This window comes from Mandrillus leucophaeus, unplaced genomic scaffold, assembly GCF_000951045.1.
Source record: "Mandrillus leucophaeus isolate KB7577 unplaced genomic scaffold, Mleu.le_1.0 Scaffold136, whole genome shotgun sequence".
Classification (NCBI taxonomy): domain Eukaryota; kingdom Metazoa; phylum Chordata; class Mammalia; order Primates; family Cercopithecidae; genus Mandrillus; species Mandrillus leucophaeus.
In genome coordinates this window covers 431,961-449,978 of record NW_012101321.1, presented here as the reverse complement: position 1 = coordinate 449,978, position 18,018 = coordinate 431,961, and the positions used below count along the sequence as shown (strand labels likewise).

General features: G+C 42.8%; 1 protein-coding gene across 2 annotated transcripts in view; it reads right to left on the bottom strand.

Annotated features, from left to right (window-relative positions):
• Positions 1–17,131, bottom strand: part of TMEM154 (transmembrane protein 154) — a 54,523-nt gene extending 37,392 nt beyond the window's left edge. For both annotated transcript variants that reach the window (XM_011973225.1, XM_011973226.1), the window contains exon 1: positions 16,842–17,131. In XM_011973225.1, the coding sequence (XP_011828615.1) occupies positions 16,842–16,905 (64 nt within the window). In that variant the 5' untranslated portion in view covers positions 16,906–17,131. The remainder of the gene's footprint in view (positions 1–16,841) is intronic.
• Between the last annotated feature and the right edge of the window lie 887 nt (positions 17,132–18,018).

Genomic DNA, 18,018 nt, shown 5'->3' with positions numbered 1-18,018 from the left:
AGGTGCCAAAGGCCATAGAAGTATGGATGCAGAGGGCAGCTTGAGGGATTTTCCCCAAAAACATGAGAGGTGTTCCTCCCATGGCCTATGGGTTAATAGCCACTCTTAATCCAGTGCACATGAGGCCCTCTAAAACCACTGTACAGCCTCACACACCCCTTGTGGGGCTACAGCCTTTTTAAAGAAACACTCACTAAGGCCCATAATCATCCACGGAGATTTCCTGCGGGCGGCATCCTGGGCTTCTTGGGTGAAAGTGACCTTTTACAACCTTGGGAGTCCAGCCACCGTGAAGGAAGGCAGAACTCTCTTTCAGGACATAAGTCTGGAGATGAACCCTCCAGAACATGCAGGGTACTTCCTGTGCTGCGCTCCAGGACTCCAAGGACGTAACCATGGCATCGCGGAAGGAAGACAGGATTTGAATTCAGAATAGCTGGGCTTGAGACTGGCTGCTGCCCTCTGCACCCTTGGGGCCTGGGAAGAATTCCCTCCCTCTCTAATTCTCCATTTCCTAAAAGTCAAAAAAGTAGGCCTTCTGCTCTGTCTAGCCCATAGCGTTTGCATGAAAGTAAATAAAATAAGAACTGTGAAAATGCTTTAGGAGCCATAAAGCACCACACACAGGCCAGGTATTTGTGTCCTTGTTATTTTCTTCATCCATCACCTGTTCTCTTTCCCCCTTCTCTGTACTTGCCTGTTTCTCTGCTGTTCCCCAGAAGGTTAATCTGCCTGGTATAACTTCCTCATTTTACTGCTGCTTTACTGCCTTATCTAAATTTGGGCATATTTCAGGGTAAAAGAGGTGGGGCGAGAGGTAAAACTAGCAAAGCTGCAGAAGACAGGGATAGGACATAGGGTGAGAGGGCAAAGAGAGAGGCATTAACAAGCAAAAGAATAGAAGAGAAGAAATAAGGAAGACAACAGGTTAGAAGCAGAAAGGTGTGTGAAGATCAGTCTTGCGTGTCTTCACGCCCTGCATGGGCGTGATCACGGGGTATGAGGGCCGAGGCTGGTGGCCTCATAAGCCGCAGATTTGGCAGAAGTCCCTCCTGTTAGGTGGCCAAGTCACAGTCATCTCAAGTGACCCCAACACAAACTCTCTCAGGAAGTCTCCCTCCGTTTCACCATTTATCTTTCTCTGTGCTCAGATAATGTAGCATTTTAAAGAGATAATGGAAGTGGTCAGTCATGTGAATGATGAAACTAAGTTGCAATACTTCACTTTATTGTTAATCCAAAAATCTTAAGATCACTCGATAATGAACTGCACAGTGTACAGAGTCACTTACAAATACTGACAATATTCACACAAACACATCTGGGACTCATCTTTCACACATCTGGTGAGGATGTCTGGGGAAATCCTTGTAAGTGGGAAGAAATGTTTGAGGTAACGCCTGGCAGCCCCAACAGCTGGGCAGCACAACGTCCCCATTATCCCTGCTCAGGGCATCATCACTAAATGGAAATGACTCTGCTTCTCAGGGAAGCAAACTAGCTAACTTCTCTTTTTCTGAAAGTGAAACAAATGTGCAACCAACATGTATGTGCGCTATTTACAATAGCAAAGACATGGAACCAACCCAAATGCCCATCAGTGATAGACTGGATAAAGAAAATGTGGTACATATACACCATGGAATACTATGCAACCATAAAAAAGAATGAGATCATGCCCTTTGCAGGGACATGGATGAAGCTGGAAGCCATCATTCTCAGCAAACTAACACAGGAACAGAAAACCAAACATCAAATGTTCTCACTCATAAGTGGGAGTTGAACAATGAGAACACATGGACACATGGAGGGGAACATCACACACTGGGGCCTGTCGGGGGTTGGGGTGCAAGGGGAGGGAGAGCATTAGGACAAATATCTAATGTATGCGGGGCTTAAAACCTATATGATGGGATGATAGGTGCAGCAAACTGCCATGGCACACATATACCTATGTAACAAACCTGCACACTGGAACTTAAAGTAAAATTTTTTAAAAAAGCTTAATTAACACAAAAATATGTTTTAAAACAGTGCAACCAAGCTCTAGCTTTTAAAGTTAGAAGAAGAAGAAAGACTGACTGAAAGACTGTCACACTAATAATACAATGTGAAATAAAACAATGACAAGAGAATGCTACTAAACTCAGGATGTCATGAAGTATGTTGGACCACAGTCAGATGCCCCATTCTTTCATTTGTCAATTATGTGAACTCCATGCACCAATTATTTAAACAATTTTATAGTTAAGATGGTGAAATGAAAGAAAACATGTCAGATGTCAAGGCTTCAAACTCTTCCCTGCTTTGTGGAGTAACTGACAAGTTTGAATTTCAGGATGATCAAGAAAGCAAACCCAAAAGCCTGACTCCTTTTCATTCTCTCCTGTACCTCGGTATACAATGAAGAGCCTGATTAGCGTTAGAAGGAGGAGAGAAAAACAAACCAAGAAGTCTTCCAGTGGTTCTCAGCCTAGTCTGCACATAGAATCACTGAGGCATCTTCCAATAACCTGATGCCCACACCATACCGCAAACTTATTACATCAACATACCTGAGGGTACAGCTTCTAGGGAGGCCGAAGCAGGAGGATCACTTGAGTCCAGTCCAAGGCTGTGTGAGCTATGATCACACCACTGCACTCTAGCCTGGGTAACAGAGCAAGACCCTGTTCTAAATATCAATCAATCAAAATATTTAGGGGTAGAACCCAGGCCGCAATAATTTTTACAGTTTTCCTTGTGGCTCCAGGATGCAGCTGAAGTTGAGACTCACTTCTCCAGATCCTGCCCACTGCTGGCCTCCCCTGAGCCATACCAAATCATTCCCTGTCTTGTTCTCCATGCTCCTTGGTGAAATTGAGAAGAATCAGAGGTCAAGGAGTTGGGTGCCAAAGGCTTGCCTAGCAGCTGCCAACTCTATCACCAGAACACAGTAGCTTAAAAATCATCACTGAAGTCTCAAGAACCTGGAAGAGTCTAGCTAGGGCACACTGAGAGAGTACTGTGACCATCACACCTTCCCGAATAAGTCTGAAGTAGAGAGATGCATGCCAGGGTTTAAACCCTGCATATCCAGAAAATGTTATTGCTAATAGAAAAACTATCAGCAATAGCTTTGGTTGGTGCTTTAAGCCAGTGGTCCTCAAACCTCAGTGTGTATTGGAAACACCTACAGGGGTTCTTAAAGCATAGACTGCTGGGCATAGTCTTATACTTTCTGATGTAATAGGTCTGGAAGGGGGCCCAAGAATTTGCTTTTTTTTTTTTGAGACAGGGTCTCACTCGGTTGCCCAGCCTGGAGTGCAGTGGTATGAACATGGCTCACTGCAGCCTGGCACTCCTGGGCTCAAGCAATCCTCCCACCTCAGCCCACCAAGTAGGTGGGACTACAGACGTGCGCCACCACGGCCTGACTAATTTTTGTATTATTTGTAGAGACAGGGAGTCTCGCTTTGTTACCCGGGCTGGCCTCAAACTAATGGTCTCAAGCAATCCTCCTGCTTCAGCCTCCCAAAGTGCTAGGATTACAGGCATGAGCCACTAAGCCCTACCAGAATTTGCATTTTTAGCAAGTAATTAGGTTGTGCTGATGCTGCTGGTCTGCAGGTCATACCGGTTGAAGTTGCTCACACAATCTCATTTAGTTGTGTCTAATTATCAGTCACACCTGTTGTTGTCCTCCACATTTACTGTGCATCAGCATCACCTGGGAAGTTTTTAAGCCCTAACTAAATTAGTTATTTGAGAATATCTGAGGGGGTGGCCTAGGTAACAGTATTTCTTAAAAGCTCCCCAAATAACTGCAGTAAGTATGTATGTTAGGTTGAGAATTACTGAGTTAAATAATAACTGAGTGGACTTTATTTTAATTTGCTATTGTTCATGAAGACAGTCCTCATTAGTTTTAAATGTGATTAGAGAACCCTACACAGAAGCCTTTGGGAACAACATTAATGGAGTATGCACCATTAAATAGTTTAACTCTTCAGTTGATCTCTTTTTAAAAATCAATTGTTCAGCATCTGTGGAATCTGACTGTGATGTGGTCAGGAACAGAATGGAACTAAAATGAGAATAACCATGCCAGACTCTTCAGGACACAGCCTGGCTGTGGGAGGCTGACTGTGTTTGCATAGAGACACTAACTGCAAGTGGAGGGATGACACCACTGGGACACTGTTGCTCATGGACCACAGACAGTGGTGCTGGGACACCAATGCTCACAGACCATAGATGGTGGTGATGGGACACCATTGCTCGTGGACTGCAGACGTGGCACTGGGACACCATTGCTCATGGACTGCAGACAGTGCTATGAGGACACTGATGTTCATGGACTACAGATGCTGCTCTGAAGTGCTCTGCACTTTTCTCTAGTTTACTTCATTTCCAAATGATACTAACTTATTGTTTATTATCTGGAATTACTTCATTTGTGTGCTTGTCTGCCATCTGTCTCCTTCACTGTTTAGAACGTATCCCCAGCACCTGCAACCCCATCTGCTGTGTGTGGAAGGAATGACTGAAGGTAATGTCCAATAGGCCTGGTGGGTCTGTGGTGAAATTGCCAGTCACGCTCTCACGTTTTTCTCCAGAGTTTGATCTCCTCCTTCCCCTAACAACTTCCTTTCAGTCATACATACATGGTGTATCTCTAGTCACAAAGAAACAGAAATCTAAAGTGGTTTTCTCTCAAAAAGCTATCTAAATTTTTCAAACATACTAGGGAATGCAGGAATTGCTTAATAACAACTTATGCATCCTAAATGATGAAATTTCATGTTTATAGTTTTTTTGGCAGGAGCAATGAGGGTGGTTCACGCATTTGCCCCCATGTAAAGGTCAGGTGACTTGATTCTCTCTGGGAGCAGGACTCAAGGAGAGGAGGAATTGCTGTTTTCTTACAAGCTCAGTTGTTCTGCATATTTGCTAATTTTATTAAGTGAAAGTCTTCACCTAATATGTTTTTTTTCTGACTAATTTACTTGTAGAAGATATGGACAGAATAAATAGGTGGTTGAACAGATACAAGGCAGAAGCATTGAAGGTTAATGGCAGCTTGTAAGTACAGGAAGGTATTTGAGATCATCAAGCAATGCCTGTGTTTTGTGCACTTTTTCTCTTCAGCCACCAGATAACTAGAGGTGATGATGCCTTTCATCAAAAGAATATAAAGAAAGGATGCTTTTTTCTAGTTTTGAGGAGGTTGTCTGGTAAAACACTTTCAGCTAGTAGTCTGCTCTGGGAAATTACTTGTGAGGCTGTGTTGTATTTTTACCTCTTTAAATTGAGAAGCGCACCTGCAATTGTAATTTACTATCAGATTAACACATGTTTTACAATGGCAAGACCCACAATGTTCCAATGTCTTTTTCATTTTCAACTTTTATTTTGATGTCCTCTTAAGAGAAAGCTTGCTCACATTTAATCAGATTTGCTCAAGCCCTAAAGCTGTTTCTGGTTTAAAGTCACTCACTTGGGGAAGCTATATGTTTGACCACCTGACTATCTTTTTATACACTGGATTCCTACAGTGGCCTGTAGCACCTGGCAGTTTTAAAGAATGTGTATTTTTATGAGACAGAATACAAATACATTTTAAAACCTTAAAAAAGTTCTTCACACCATAAATGAGATAAGTGACATGAAAGTGCTTTGAAATGAAAAAAAAAAAAAAGCATTGTTAAATGATAGTTATTGCCAAACTGAATACTTCCCTATTTTTATTTTATTTCTATTTATTTTATTATATTTCTTCTTTTCAAGGGCCAATTTCAAAATTGCAATTGAAAAGAGTAACTTGAAAACAGACACTCCCAGCCATGCCCATGCCTCAAGACATCTGCTGTCTCCCTGGCCTCTGAGACAGGGTGGGAAGACACCGCCACCCCATTCCACAGATGAGGGGCTGTTTCCTGGGGTTCATGGGCATCCCACTCCTTGCTCAGCTCAGCACCAGCTCAGCATTGCCAGAGAGAAAAACGGGAAGACAGAGACAAACAAAATGATAACTGGTAGGTGAGTGCTTGATAAGTTAAAGAACAGGAAACCAGGGAACATTGTGGGCTCCCACCCCAGGGGCTTGGTTGCCACCAAGAGTGAAGGAGGAACAACAGGGAGAGGATGTGCACCAGAGTCCCCATCGCCAGCCTAAGCAGGAGCACAGGAGCAACAGCGTTTGGTGCTTTCCTACAAGAGGCTGAAGAAGGAAACAAGTTGCTGAGGTTTTGAAGTGCTGTGTGAAGGGAGCAGAATCATGCGTCGCATTTCCTTGAATCAGCTAAACCCTGAACAGGTCCCTAAACCACTGGGCTTCTGGTCCTATTTTACCTTCAAAGAGAATCAATCCTGTCTTTCCATCCTGAACAGTCTCCTAGGCTCAAGCACTTTGAATTTTAGTATCGTGGCTGGAGCTATTGATGTGGTGCTAGTCTCACTCTCTTTGTCAACCTCTTTTGTGCATTTATTAATACAAACTTATTATTTTTCCTTACCATAGTTGTTAATGTGATTACATTCATAGATTTTTTAAAAGTTGATCTGCTCTTGAATTCCTGGTTTTATTCTATGTAATTATCAGTATTTTTTTTCAGAAATGGTCTCTTTTTATTTGAATGGTTGATCTAGGACTCAGCCTAAGTATAATTCTAACATGTAGCTGTACGTAACCAACATATCTATGACATTAGTGATGAACCAGAACCAACACAGAGATGGTCTTTGCTTGATAAAAGATAATCACTATCCCAAATAAAATTACTGGATAAAATACAGGATGCCTAGTTAAATTTGAGTATCAGATGAACAATGAAACATTTTTAGTATTAGTATGTCCCGTGTAATATTTGTACTAAATATTTATACTACATTGTAATGGACATCCTTATACTAAAGAAAAGCATTGCTTATCTGAAATTCACATTTAACTGGTTGTCCTATATTTTTATTTGCTAAATTTGGCAATCTTAATCATAAACAAATAAGCAAACAAGTATAAGTCTTAGAAAAGAATAAATCAATTTTTAAATGAATGAATTTAGTGTTGTCAGGGAATGATAATAACATGTCAACAAACCTTGGCAACCATTGGAATCCCGTTTCTGAAAATTATAATGTAGTGTGAAGTAGAAAATAACAACGATGGTTTAAACTCATATGAAACATAGAAAAAAATTCAAAAACAAACTAGATTTATTGGTTTTAAGGAAAAGAAGCCAGAACAACGACCAGAATACTGTTCTGTTAGGTAACTCTTCTGTTAAGCACCTTCTTTAATTACTCAGGAAATATTTCTGTGTTTTTCCTCAACTACTGAAGTAGATTTTCCCATGAGTTTTATGTTACGCAAAGTTTAGTTATTTTTAAAGTTATCAAATCAGCTCTTACTGGCTTGAAGTTAAGTATCTATGAAACTTGTATTTCCTTTGTTTTCCTTTCAAATGTCTCCCCAAATTGCTTGTAACTGTGTGTCCTTTCTGTAAATAATTTTGCCACTTAATGTGTATTTTTCTGGGTCTGAACTTGTGTTCGTATTTTCAGAAGGTGGGTAAAAACATTTTCTTTGCAGCTACACAGTATTCTCTCCAGGAAGGCTGGCGGGGGTGGAGCGCAATAATTGTTTTAGTTTCAAGGGACAGAAGTGAACTGTTTATACATTAAAAGATTTGGGAGGCCGGGTGCAGTGGCTCACGCCTGTAATCTGTAATCCCAGCACTTTGGGAGGCCGAAGAGGGTGGATTACTTGAGATCAGGTGTTCGAGACCAGCCTGGCCAACATGATACAACCCCGTCTCTACTGAAAATACAAAAAAATGAGCAGGGCTTGGTGGCAGGTGCCTGTAATCCCAACTACTCGGGAGGCTGAGGCAGGAGAATCGCTTGAACCCAGGAGTCGGAGGTTGCAGGAGCAGCACCACTACACTCCAGCCTGGGCAACAGAGCAAGACTCCATCTCAAAAAATAAAAATAAAATAAAGTAACTAACTAACTAAATAAAAGATTTGGGATAGTTAGCTAATATTCTGGAATAGAATTATAAAACTGAGTTAACTAAAAATAACATTTATCCAAGTATTGCTATATTTTGATTTCATTATTTAAATGATTATAAGATCCTCATAAATACAAGTAAATATTGGGGCATATGATAAATTTCATGTTGTTTATGCGTTCATTGAGTCAGCCACTACCCTTTTGTTGTGTGACTATTAACGTGCAAGTCGCCATTCTAAGCTTTGGCATGTGAAGGTGAATGAGACCAGCTTCTGTCTCCCAGGGAAGTGGCCGTTAAGTAGGGACAGTGGCATGCAAATCAGTAATTATAATACAGATTAATAAAAGCCATCATGTGTTTGTATACAAAGTCTCATGAGCACATGGGACAGGAGGACATTCACTGCATTTGGGGCTAAGGGGTACTCAGGTATTTGATGCAGGGGAGTGGACCAGTCAATTGAACCTTGGGAGTTCTTCAAGCAAAGAGGGAAGAGAAAGGCATTACAGTTGAGGGCACAGCATACAGAAAGACTCAGTGGCCTGACAGAGCTTGGCACACTCAAGTGGCTGTATTATAAGACTCACGGTGGGAAGCAGGACGTAGCAAATGTAAAGCAGGAAAGGAACTTAAGACCAGCTCATCATTAGCTTGTAATGATGCCAAGGGGGTTGGACTCTATCTTAAGGAGATGAAGAACCATTGAGGGATGAGTACAGGAGGAAATGATTCCATTTTTATTACAGTACCACTACTCTGGAAGTTATGTGAAAATGGGTTGGAGATGAGAGTAGAGGCAAGAAGACTGGTTAAGAAGTTAACAAAATAGCCTAGGTGAGAGCCCACAAGAGTCTGAACTGGCAGGGAGCCAAGAATGAGTATTGTTTTGGAACTGAGTTTAAGGTCTCTGTGACACGTCCAGGGAAACCTGGTGATGAAAATACAGGTCTAGAGTTGGGCAGATAGGTCTGGCTGGAGGTGGTTATTTGGGAATCCTCAACTCAGGAGTGAGATGAAAGTGGGTGTGGCTGGGCTCAGTGTCTCACGCCTATAATCCCAGCACTTTGGGAGGCCTAAGTGGGAGGATGGCTTGAGCCCAAAAGTTCAAGACCAGCTGAGCAACATAGAGAGACCCTATCTCTACAAAAAAAAAAAAAAAAAAAAGCAAAAATTAGCTGAGAGTAGTGGCATGTGCCTGTAGTCCCAGCTACTCAGGAGGCTGAGGTGGGAGGATTGCTTGAACCCAGAGACTTGACTCCAAGATCATGCCACTGTACTATACAGCCTGGGTGACAAAGTGAAACCCTTGAAAAAAAAAAGGGGTTGTCATGACCCAGGACTGGTGTAAGGAGTGAGAAAGAACAGAACATTGACATGAAATGAGCAGGTGGTAGAGAAAGGTCCATAACCAAACACTGGAGAGAAGCAATCAGAGTCACAGTAGGAGACCCAGAAGAAAGAGCATCATGAAGATCAAAGATAAGAGAGCTGCAATCACTGATTAATTAGGACAAGTGCTATGGAGAAAAACATAAAATAAGCACAGAAATGGGTCTTTTCGGTTTAGCTTTTAGGAGGCACTGGTGATGGAGACAGAGCAATTTGAAATCTGTACCTGACACAGTAGCCACATGGCAGAGGATTGAGAAATGAATGGAACATGAGAAAATGAGGGTGTATTGACCATCTTCAAAGAGGCTGGGAGACGTGAAAAAGAAAGATGGAGGAGAGCGAGAACTCACAGGCTGTCTCATTATTTTTCATTATGAAAGTATACCTACTGAAAAGAATAGAGAATGATTTAACAAATAACAAGGCATTCATCCTCTAATTATCTTAAATTTTTTCATATTGACAAGAGCAGAGGTTGGCAGACTTTCTTTTAAAAGGCTAGAGAGTAAACATTTTCGATTTTGTGGACCAAGAGGCAAATACCAGCTATTAGGAAAGCACTTATTTATGTAAACATTAAAGATATAAGCATTTACAGATGTAAAAATCAATCTTAGCTCAAGGACTTGGAAATAAAGGAAGCTGGCTGGGTTTGGCCCATGGGTCTTAGTTTACTGAGCCCTGGACTACCAAGTTTTTGCTGACAGAAACAATATTTTGGATATAATTGAAGCCCCCATTATGCCCCTCCCTGATCTCATTTCTCTTCCTCACTCATCAGTAATGATTTTCCTAAAGTTACTGTGTATCATTCCCACTTTTCAAACATGTCTATATCCCTAAGCAATATATAGCATAATTTTGGATGTTTAAAAATGTTTAAATAAATATAATTATTCTATGCATAATAATATATTTTTTCTTTTTTTTCCCACCCCGCTTCTGCATAATAATTTTATTTACTTCTTTATTTGTTTTGAGACAGAATCTCACTCTATTGCCCAGGCTGGAGTGAAGTGGCACAATCTCAGCTCACTGCAAACTCCGCCTCCCAGATTCAAGCAATTCTGCCTCAGCCTCCCGAGTGGCTGGGACTACAGGCATGCGCCACCACGCCCAGCTAATTTTTGTATCTTTAGTAGAGACGGAATTTCACTACATTGGTAAAGCCAGTCTCGAACACCTGACCTCAAGTGATCCACCTGCCCCTGCCTCCCAAAGTGCTGGGATTACAGTGGTGAGCCACCATGCCTGGCAGCATAATAATCTTTTACTGACTTTTTCCTGAACATGACTTTTGATACATTTGATGCATATATCAACATGACTTTTGAGACTGATTCACCTTGATACGTCTGGCTGGACTTCATTAATTTTACTTGTTCTGTTCTACTCATCCTGTGACTACACTAAATTTTATTTTTCCTCTTGTTGATAGACATTTAGGTTGCTTTCATTTTGTTTTGTTTTTCATTTTTGCAAACAATGTTATCATCGACAACCTCAGCCATATCTTTTGACTGCACATTTGTGAGTGAGCTAGGAGACAATTCTTGGGATTGTGGAGCATGAACATATTCTGCTTATGTAATATTTCCAAATTATTCTCCAGAATGGTTGTAGAGAAAAATTTCCCTTTTCATATAATCTGATAAACGTGGTAACCTGAAAATTCTCCCAATGTGCAACACCTAGAAATGCTGGATAAAATATAAAAAAGCAATATTTTAAACGCATAAAGAAATCTCAAGAAAGCAAGAAAATGCCTAGGGCTCAGGAAATATATATATTTGTAAGTGCTTATAGAGGAAGTTGAAATTCAGAGTTATATCTACCAGTGGGGATTTCCTCAACAAAAGTGTGGGCCCAGGGAGATAACAGGCTATATAATGTTTTCAGGGAGCTCCTGTCCATTCACTGGGTCAAGAGCTAAAGCTAAAACTTCAGACCACGGTATAAGAAAAGAAAAAAAAAGGTCACTGAAATGACTTTGGCAAAGTTCAGAGTCAGGTCAGCTACCCCAGGCTGATCTTGCCATCATCCTGACACCTGTGGAACCTGGGCCCTCCTCTGATTTTCAATTTGGATTGCTCTACTCCTTTCTTCTTTCTTGAGGGCAATCAGTTCAGTCTCCTTGGTTACCTACTTCTGGCACCTGACTTAGCTCCACTGCCGGCTCTGGTCTGCCAGCTTACCCCTTCATGGAGGCTTTGTTGCTTCCTCCTGCAGCTTGGAAGCTGACCTCTGATGCCTGCCACTTCCCATTCAAGGCTGGGAATTACTGAGGTTCAGTCATGGGCTCCTGTAAGCACACCCTGTCTCAGTTTCTTCCAAATCCTAGTTTGTGATGACAAAGCTGGGATTATATTTGAAAATAATTGGGCCTTAGAGCACTTTATAGTAGCTTGGTGATGGGATCAGATAATTTGGGGTTCTGTTAAGCAGGGTGAGCCATCCTCGGCGTATCAGGTTCTACTCTCAGGGCCCCCAGGATTTCCACCAAGAATGGGAGGCAAGGCCGGGCGTGGTGGCTCATGCCTGTAATCCCAGCACTTTGGGAGGCTGAGGTGAGTGGATCACCTGAAGTCAGGAGTTCAAGACCACCCTGGCCAACATGGTGAAACCCTGTCTGTACTAAAAATACAAAAATCAGCCAGTGTGGTGGCATGCACCTGTAATCCCAGCTACTAGGGAGGCTGAGGTGGGAGAATCAGCTTGAACCCAGGAAGCAGAGGTTGCAGTGAGCCAAGATCACACCACTGCACTCCAGCCTGGGCAGTAGAGCGAGACTCCATCTCAAAAAAAAAAAAAAGAATGTGAGGCAACAGATATGACAAGCAGCAAGATTATGTCTACACAAACTTTAGCTAAAAGTTACTAAATAGATAATAAGATGTTTAAAATAATGACATAAAAGGAGGAATAAATAACACAAGGGAAAAAAAAACCCAAAGCACAATTTGTATTAAAGAAGAACACATAGGCCAGGCGCGGTGGCTCATGCCTGTAATCCTAGCACTTTGGGAGGCCGAAGAGGGCAGATCACCAGCCTGACTAACAGGGAGAAACCCCATCTCTACTAAAAATACAAAATTAGCCGGGTGTGGTGGCACATGCCTGTAATCCCAGCTACTCGGGAGGCTGATGCAGGAGAATCGCTTGGACCCGGGAGGCGAAGGTTGAGGTGAGCCAAGATGGTGCCATTGCACTCCAGCCTGGGCAATAAGAGTAAAACTCTGTCTCAAAAAAAAAAAAAAAAGAACAAATTTTCTAGAAATGCCAAATAATGATGATTAAAATTAAAAGCCCAATGGATGGATCAACCATCAAAATAGACAGACAAGGTGATCCAGGTGATTGCACTAATCTCCCCTCAGACCAGTAGTGCAGAGTTCCTGTCTGTCTTTGCCAGCATTTGAGAGTGGTACAAACTACATACAAATAGGCAAGTTGCAAGTTGCATTGTTTCATTACAAAACTGAGCCCATCCCAGTCAATATCTTTATGGTTTCCTGGGATTCCAAACTTGAGACACAGAAGGACTTTAAAGCTCATCCACTCGTTTTTTTGGGGGGGAGTCCCTGAGAGTATTTGGTCCTAATGGCCAGTTCTCAGTAGGGCTCCCCCACAGTGACTGCCTGACATGAGGCTGTTCTTCCTCTGTCTGGTTCCCACACCCTGAAGCCTCTTACCCAGTGGCTTCACCATTCTGTTTTTCCTGCTTCTAGTCTTAAATACACTAATCCCCAGATTCTCTTGTGCTCACTCTGCACCTCTTTCAGCCCCTCCCTTCTTCCTCAGCAGTCTGAGTTTTAACCCAACTCTCATAATTCCTCTTCCTGTCAGCCAGTCTCTGACCCAGTGCAAACAAATGCAGCTCTATAATTGACATGCAGCAACCGTAAAGCCTAGCCAAGAGTTCTGTGCTGCACCTACAGCTGGAAAGTTTCAACAACCACAGTTTTCTAAACCCAAAACTAGACGAGTAGCCTGGCAGAGCCTGGAAACCCAGAGGCAGTATGGAGTATGGTTAGAGTATGGACTCCTGAGGCAGAATCTTACTTAGATCCACTAATTAGCTGTGTGACCCTGGGCAAGTCACTTAGCCTCTCTGTGCCTCAGTTTTCTCAAATGTAAAAACAGGGATAATAGTGCCCACCTTAGAAGGTTGTTCTGAGAATTAAATGAGTTCGTGTATGTAGCGTCTAGAACAGTGTCTGAACCGTAATGAGTTCTATATATGTTAGCTACCATTGCTCTTAATACTTGAAATTGGGACTGTCCCAGGAAATGGCAGATGTCAGCCATGTTCATTGAAATGAGATATGAGATACTACAGTGTCAGAATGTGTAGCCTTACTTACATAGCTAGTATTTTTTTCTATTCTTTCTCTCCTTGCCAAGATTCATCCAATACTTACGTAGTTCTTATTCTTCTGAACCAGCCCAGAAAATCTCCCATTCCTCTCTGTTGGGCCACCAAAACAGTCACAGCATCCTTGTTTCTGCCTCATGCCCTTTAGCTCTCCCTTCTGCAACAATTCTGCTTGTAGCAACTAATAAATCCCATGCTTTTGGTATTTAGGAAGTTGCTTTTGGTTTTCTGGTAGTGTTAAGCTGACACTGACAGGGCATAAAGAACAGAGATGGGGACCCCCTGCCCCTCTTCACTCCATGAGCAGAATGTCTCCTTGAGTTTGAACTTTCTTAGGATCCTACACTGGCCAAGACACCCAGGCCCAAGCTTTCCTTTAACTATGCTCACCCATTTGATTAGAGTCCCAGAAAAGCTGCTTTCTTATTTCTCTCCTGGTGACTTCCAAGTGAATTATTTCTCTTGGGGTAGAACTCAATTCTCTGTCAGGCTATCTATCTATATAAAAGAAGAGGTCACTGACTCAGAGGTAACAGTGCTGGTCTCAAGCAACTGCAGATATTATCTCACGTTGCCTGCTTGTTGTTAATAAAGGCTTAATTTGGGATGCATCTCAGAGTATGCTCGCAGACAAAGCACCAGGCCGTTCAGTAGGTTGGATTCTTCTAACAAACATCCCCAGGTATTTTTTGAAGAATTCAAGGAAATACACCTGTGACACCTAGAAAGTAACTCATCTCCTGAAGCCTCAGGCGCTATTAGCTAAAAGTAGTGTACATTAATTAATTTTTAAAATCTTTAATTTAAAATCACCTTTTCCATGACTAATCATCTCAAAGTCACAGCTTTCATTAAACAGCTTTTTGCAAGTGGGCATTTTGAAGACATTGGGAATCCCGGCAGGGCCCAATTAGCATGTTGGATTATTTAGGCAATCCCTGCACTCTACTGAAATGCAACTTCTCATCTTTGACTTCTCTTTACATTCCAACACTACCTGTTTTCAGGAGCTATCGGGTTTTTTTTTTTTTTTGTAATCAGCCTCATATCCATTCTAGGGATGATTTTCATATTTATCAACAATTATTTTCTAATTTATGCTGAGCCCTTACAGGATTTTGGAAAGTCAAAGATGAACTACAGAGGATTTTCCCTGGAGTTGTTCACAGCCAGTTGGGAGGCATGGACACAATTATGTTTCAAAGTGATTAGCAGAAGTTTAGGTCTATGGGGGCCCAGCAGCAGGTACAAGTAGAACTGCAGGGAAGGGGCAGAGAAAGGAGACATCAAGGAGGAGATCACATTTAGTTTTATCCTTTTAAGGTGATATAAGAATTCGCTAGGTAGGAAAAAGAATGTATTCATCATAGGCAAGAGCCATGGAGTGGGAAGACACCCGGAAGCAGGTGCCACTGGGAGGGAGGTTGCAGTGAGAGTCTAAGGGGCAAAAATGAGGAACAAGTGAAGGGGCATAAGTGAGGGGTCCTGAAGGGGAAGATGTGCATGATCAGATTCAGGTGTCAGAAAGGGAACTTTAACCGAGTCTCTTCGGATTCTCCTTTTGCATCTCCTGAATTGCAAACACTAGGATGCAATCATTTTTTAGAAGCTAAGAAAAAATTCAGGCAAGATGAATTATTATTAAGGGAGTGTTTGAGGCACCTGTGGCAGTGTTGTGCAATAGAAGAGGTGGAAGGAGGATGGCTAGGCTTTGCTCCCCTGATGTCCTACTAGGAAAGTTTCCAGAACTCTTGGCAGAGACAGTGATTGGTTCCCTGGGGGGGCCGGGGGGCGGGCATGGAGGAGCTCAAAAACCCTGGAGTAGAAGCCAGTAGAGCTGACTAGCAGCAAGACCCAGACATCTCCCTTTTTCCACCTCTGTTTCTTCACCTGTATGCCTAATATAGTTTGAGCTGCATCACCTTCAAGTTCCTTCCAGCTCCAAAACACTGGGCCTAAAACAACACATCAACTTCCAAACCCACTCTGAACACTAAACTCAATTTCAACCAGACATCTTTTCAGCTGGAATGGTTTGCCTTCCACTTCGTTTTCTACTCAGATGCCTGGAGAGAAATTGATGGGGTGGGGTGACTGGCTGCTGGCCGCTGACCTCCAGGAAGTTGTCACATCTGTTAGGTCGTGGTTGATGTCCTTCATTCTATCTAAAGAACTGTAGCTTGAGAACTTTCCTTTTGCTTGAAATACTGCCCTACACTAAAAGCAGCCCGTGTCATTGACAGAAACAATGAGCAGCGAGTGTATTTGCCCAAGGGCGAGACAAGAGAGGCAACTGAGGGTGCTTGTGCTTGTTGCAGAAACTGGCAAGTCTCAGTTGTTGCTTTTAGCCCATAATAATGAGATTCAATATTTTGTTTTTCCCAATACCTTTGATTGGCTCCAATCATACTACTTTTTCAAACAAATCTTCATTAGTAACAGTCAATGTAAAAAAAAGAAAAATCTGTAAAAGTAACAAGGAGCAATAAAAGTAGATGAAAGACCTTACTTGATGTGTTAGAGGGGGTACCCTAACACATGGCTCTTTGGTAGCTCTTTGGATAATTTCCCGTTTCCTTTTTTTTTTTTTTAAGTTTATGTCGTTTCTTTAGTATGCTTTCTAGTAGTCAATTTTCACACCCTAGTTTTTCCAGGAGATTTTGGAACCAGCAGACTTCTCAGCCCACACTGTTAAAAGCAAATTAATCATGTCTCTGTTTCAGCAGATTGAAGCTTTTCTTTTTTTTTTTTTACATAAACTGCCAAAAAGTTTATGGTTTTCTTAATATGCTCATTAAGGCTGGTAAATTACAGGGACGCACACATCCTAGAAGACAAAGACTGAAAGAGGGGTAAATGAAGTGAGAGAGCTGGAGCCAGATTAGACAGCTGCAGCGAAAGCGAAGTCCTCCCTCCATTCCACCCCCCAAAAAAGGGAGTTCTAATTTTCTCCACTTCTTTCACAGAAAGGATTAGATTTTCCGGGTGTCACCCTCCCCGGCAGAGTTCTGTAGCCTCGGGCACCCTACCAGCTTTTGCGATCCTCCTTCCCAGGAGTGGGAAGTGGAGACGGCTTACCCCGGCCGACCGGAACGAGCGCGATCACCAGGGCGAAGACCAGGGCTGCGCGGGGAGCCTGCATGTCCGCTCGCCTCGGCGGAGGCGCGCTCAGGATGCTGCGCCGGGTTGCAGCCTCCCTGAAACGTGAACATTTCCTGTTTCCTGCTTGTTTGGGTCGGTGCTGACTTGAAGGAGAGGTGTTTGCCTGTTTTTTAGGAAGTGATGTAATTCTGCAGGAGCCTGTCAGACCAGCAAGGATTGCAAAAGAGAAGTTGCTGTTCAAGCACTGATTCTGTTGGCACGCCTCTCCAGCCCTTTGGAGTCTCGGCCTCCAGCTTTTGAAACCGACCCCGGGGCAACAGAGTCCCTTGCTCAGATGTCATTCGGTGTCTGGGACTGGGAGGGGTCCTGGACCACAAGCATTCTCACTCTGTGATTTTGCTTATCCCCCAGGTGAGGCTCCGGGGCTGCGTAGAGCTTAGGGACAAGCTGTCCTTTAGAACTTTCTGCCCTGATGGAAATGTTCCAAGCCTGTGCTGTCCAATACAGTAGCCATCGGCCACATTGGTCACTGAGCATTTGAAATGAGGCTAGTGCTGATGGAATTTTAAATTTTATTGAATTTTTATAACATTTTAATAACTCCAAGTGGCTCGTGGCTGCTGTGTTGGATAGTGCAGGCCCAGACAGCAGGGACAACTGCATCATCAGAAAACTGCCAGACCACGTCTCTCCAGCCAGGCCCATTCTCCTTTCTCCACCCTTGCATGCCCTCCTCCCACCAAGGCCCAAGCCAGATAGAGGTGGATGCCACACCCACACCTGAAGGTTATGTCCTGCTTCCCCAGAGAGAAATGATCTTTTCAAGGTCCATTTCCAGAGGAGAATATGCTCTGAGGGTGGAGGTAGGGGTGAGTCTGCATCTCACCTTCCTTCCTTCTTACTTGACGATCAAGTTCTCAGACAACAAACAAAACAGGACTGAACTGAAATAGAATAATGGTGGAAATCCTATCCAATCAAAACAATACAGAAAGGTCATGTCTAGTATACAGGGGAGATTAGCGTGTGTTGGGTGTTCTGTTGGAGGTCCTTCCCTTGGTTTAGGTTTAGGGACTAAGCATGCAGAAAGCAGTTTCATAATCGTGGTGCCAAGAGAGACAGACAGATGGAGAGAGGGGTAGTGTTGAGGCAT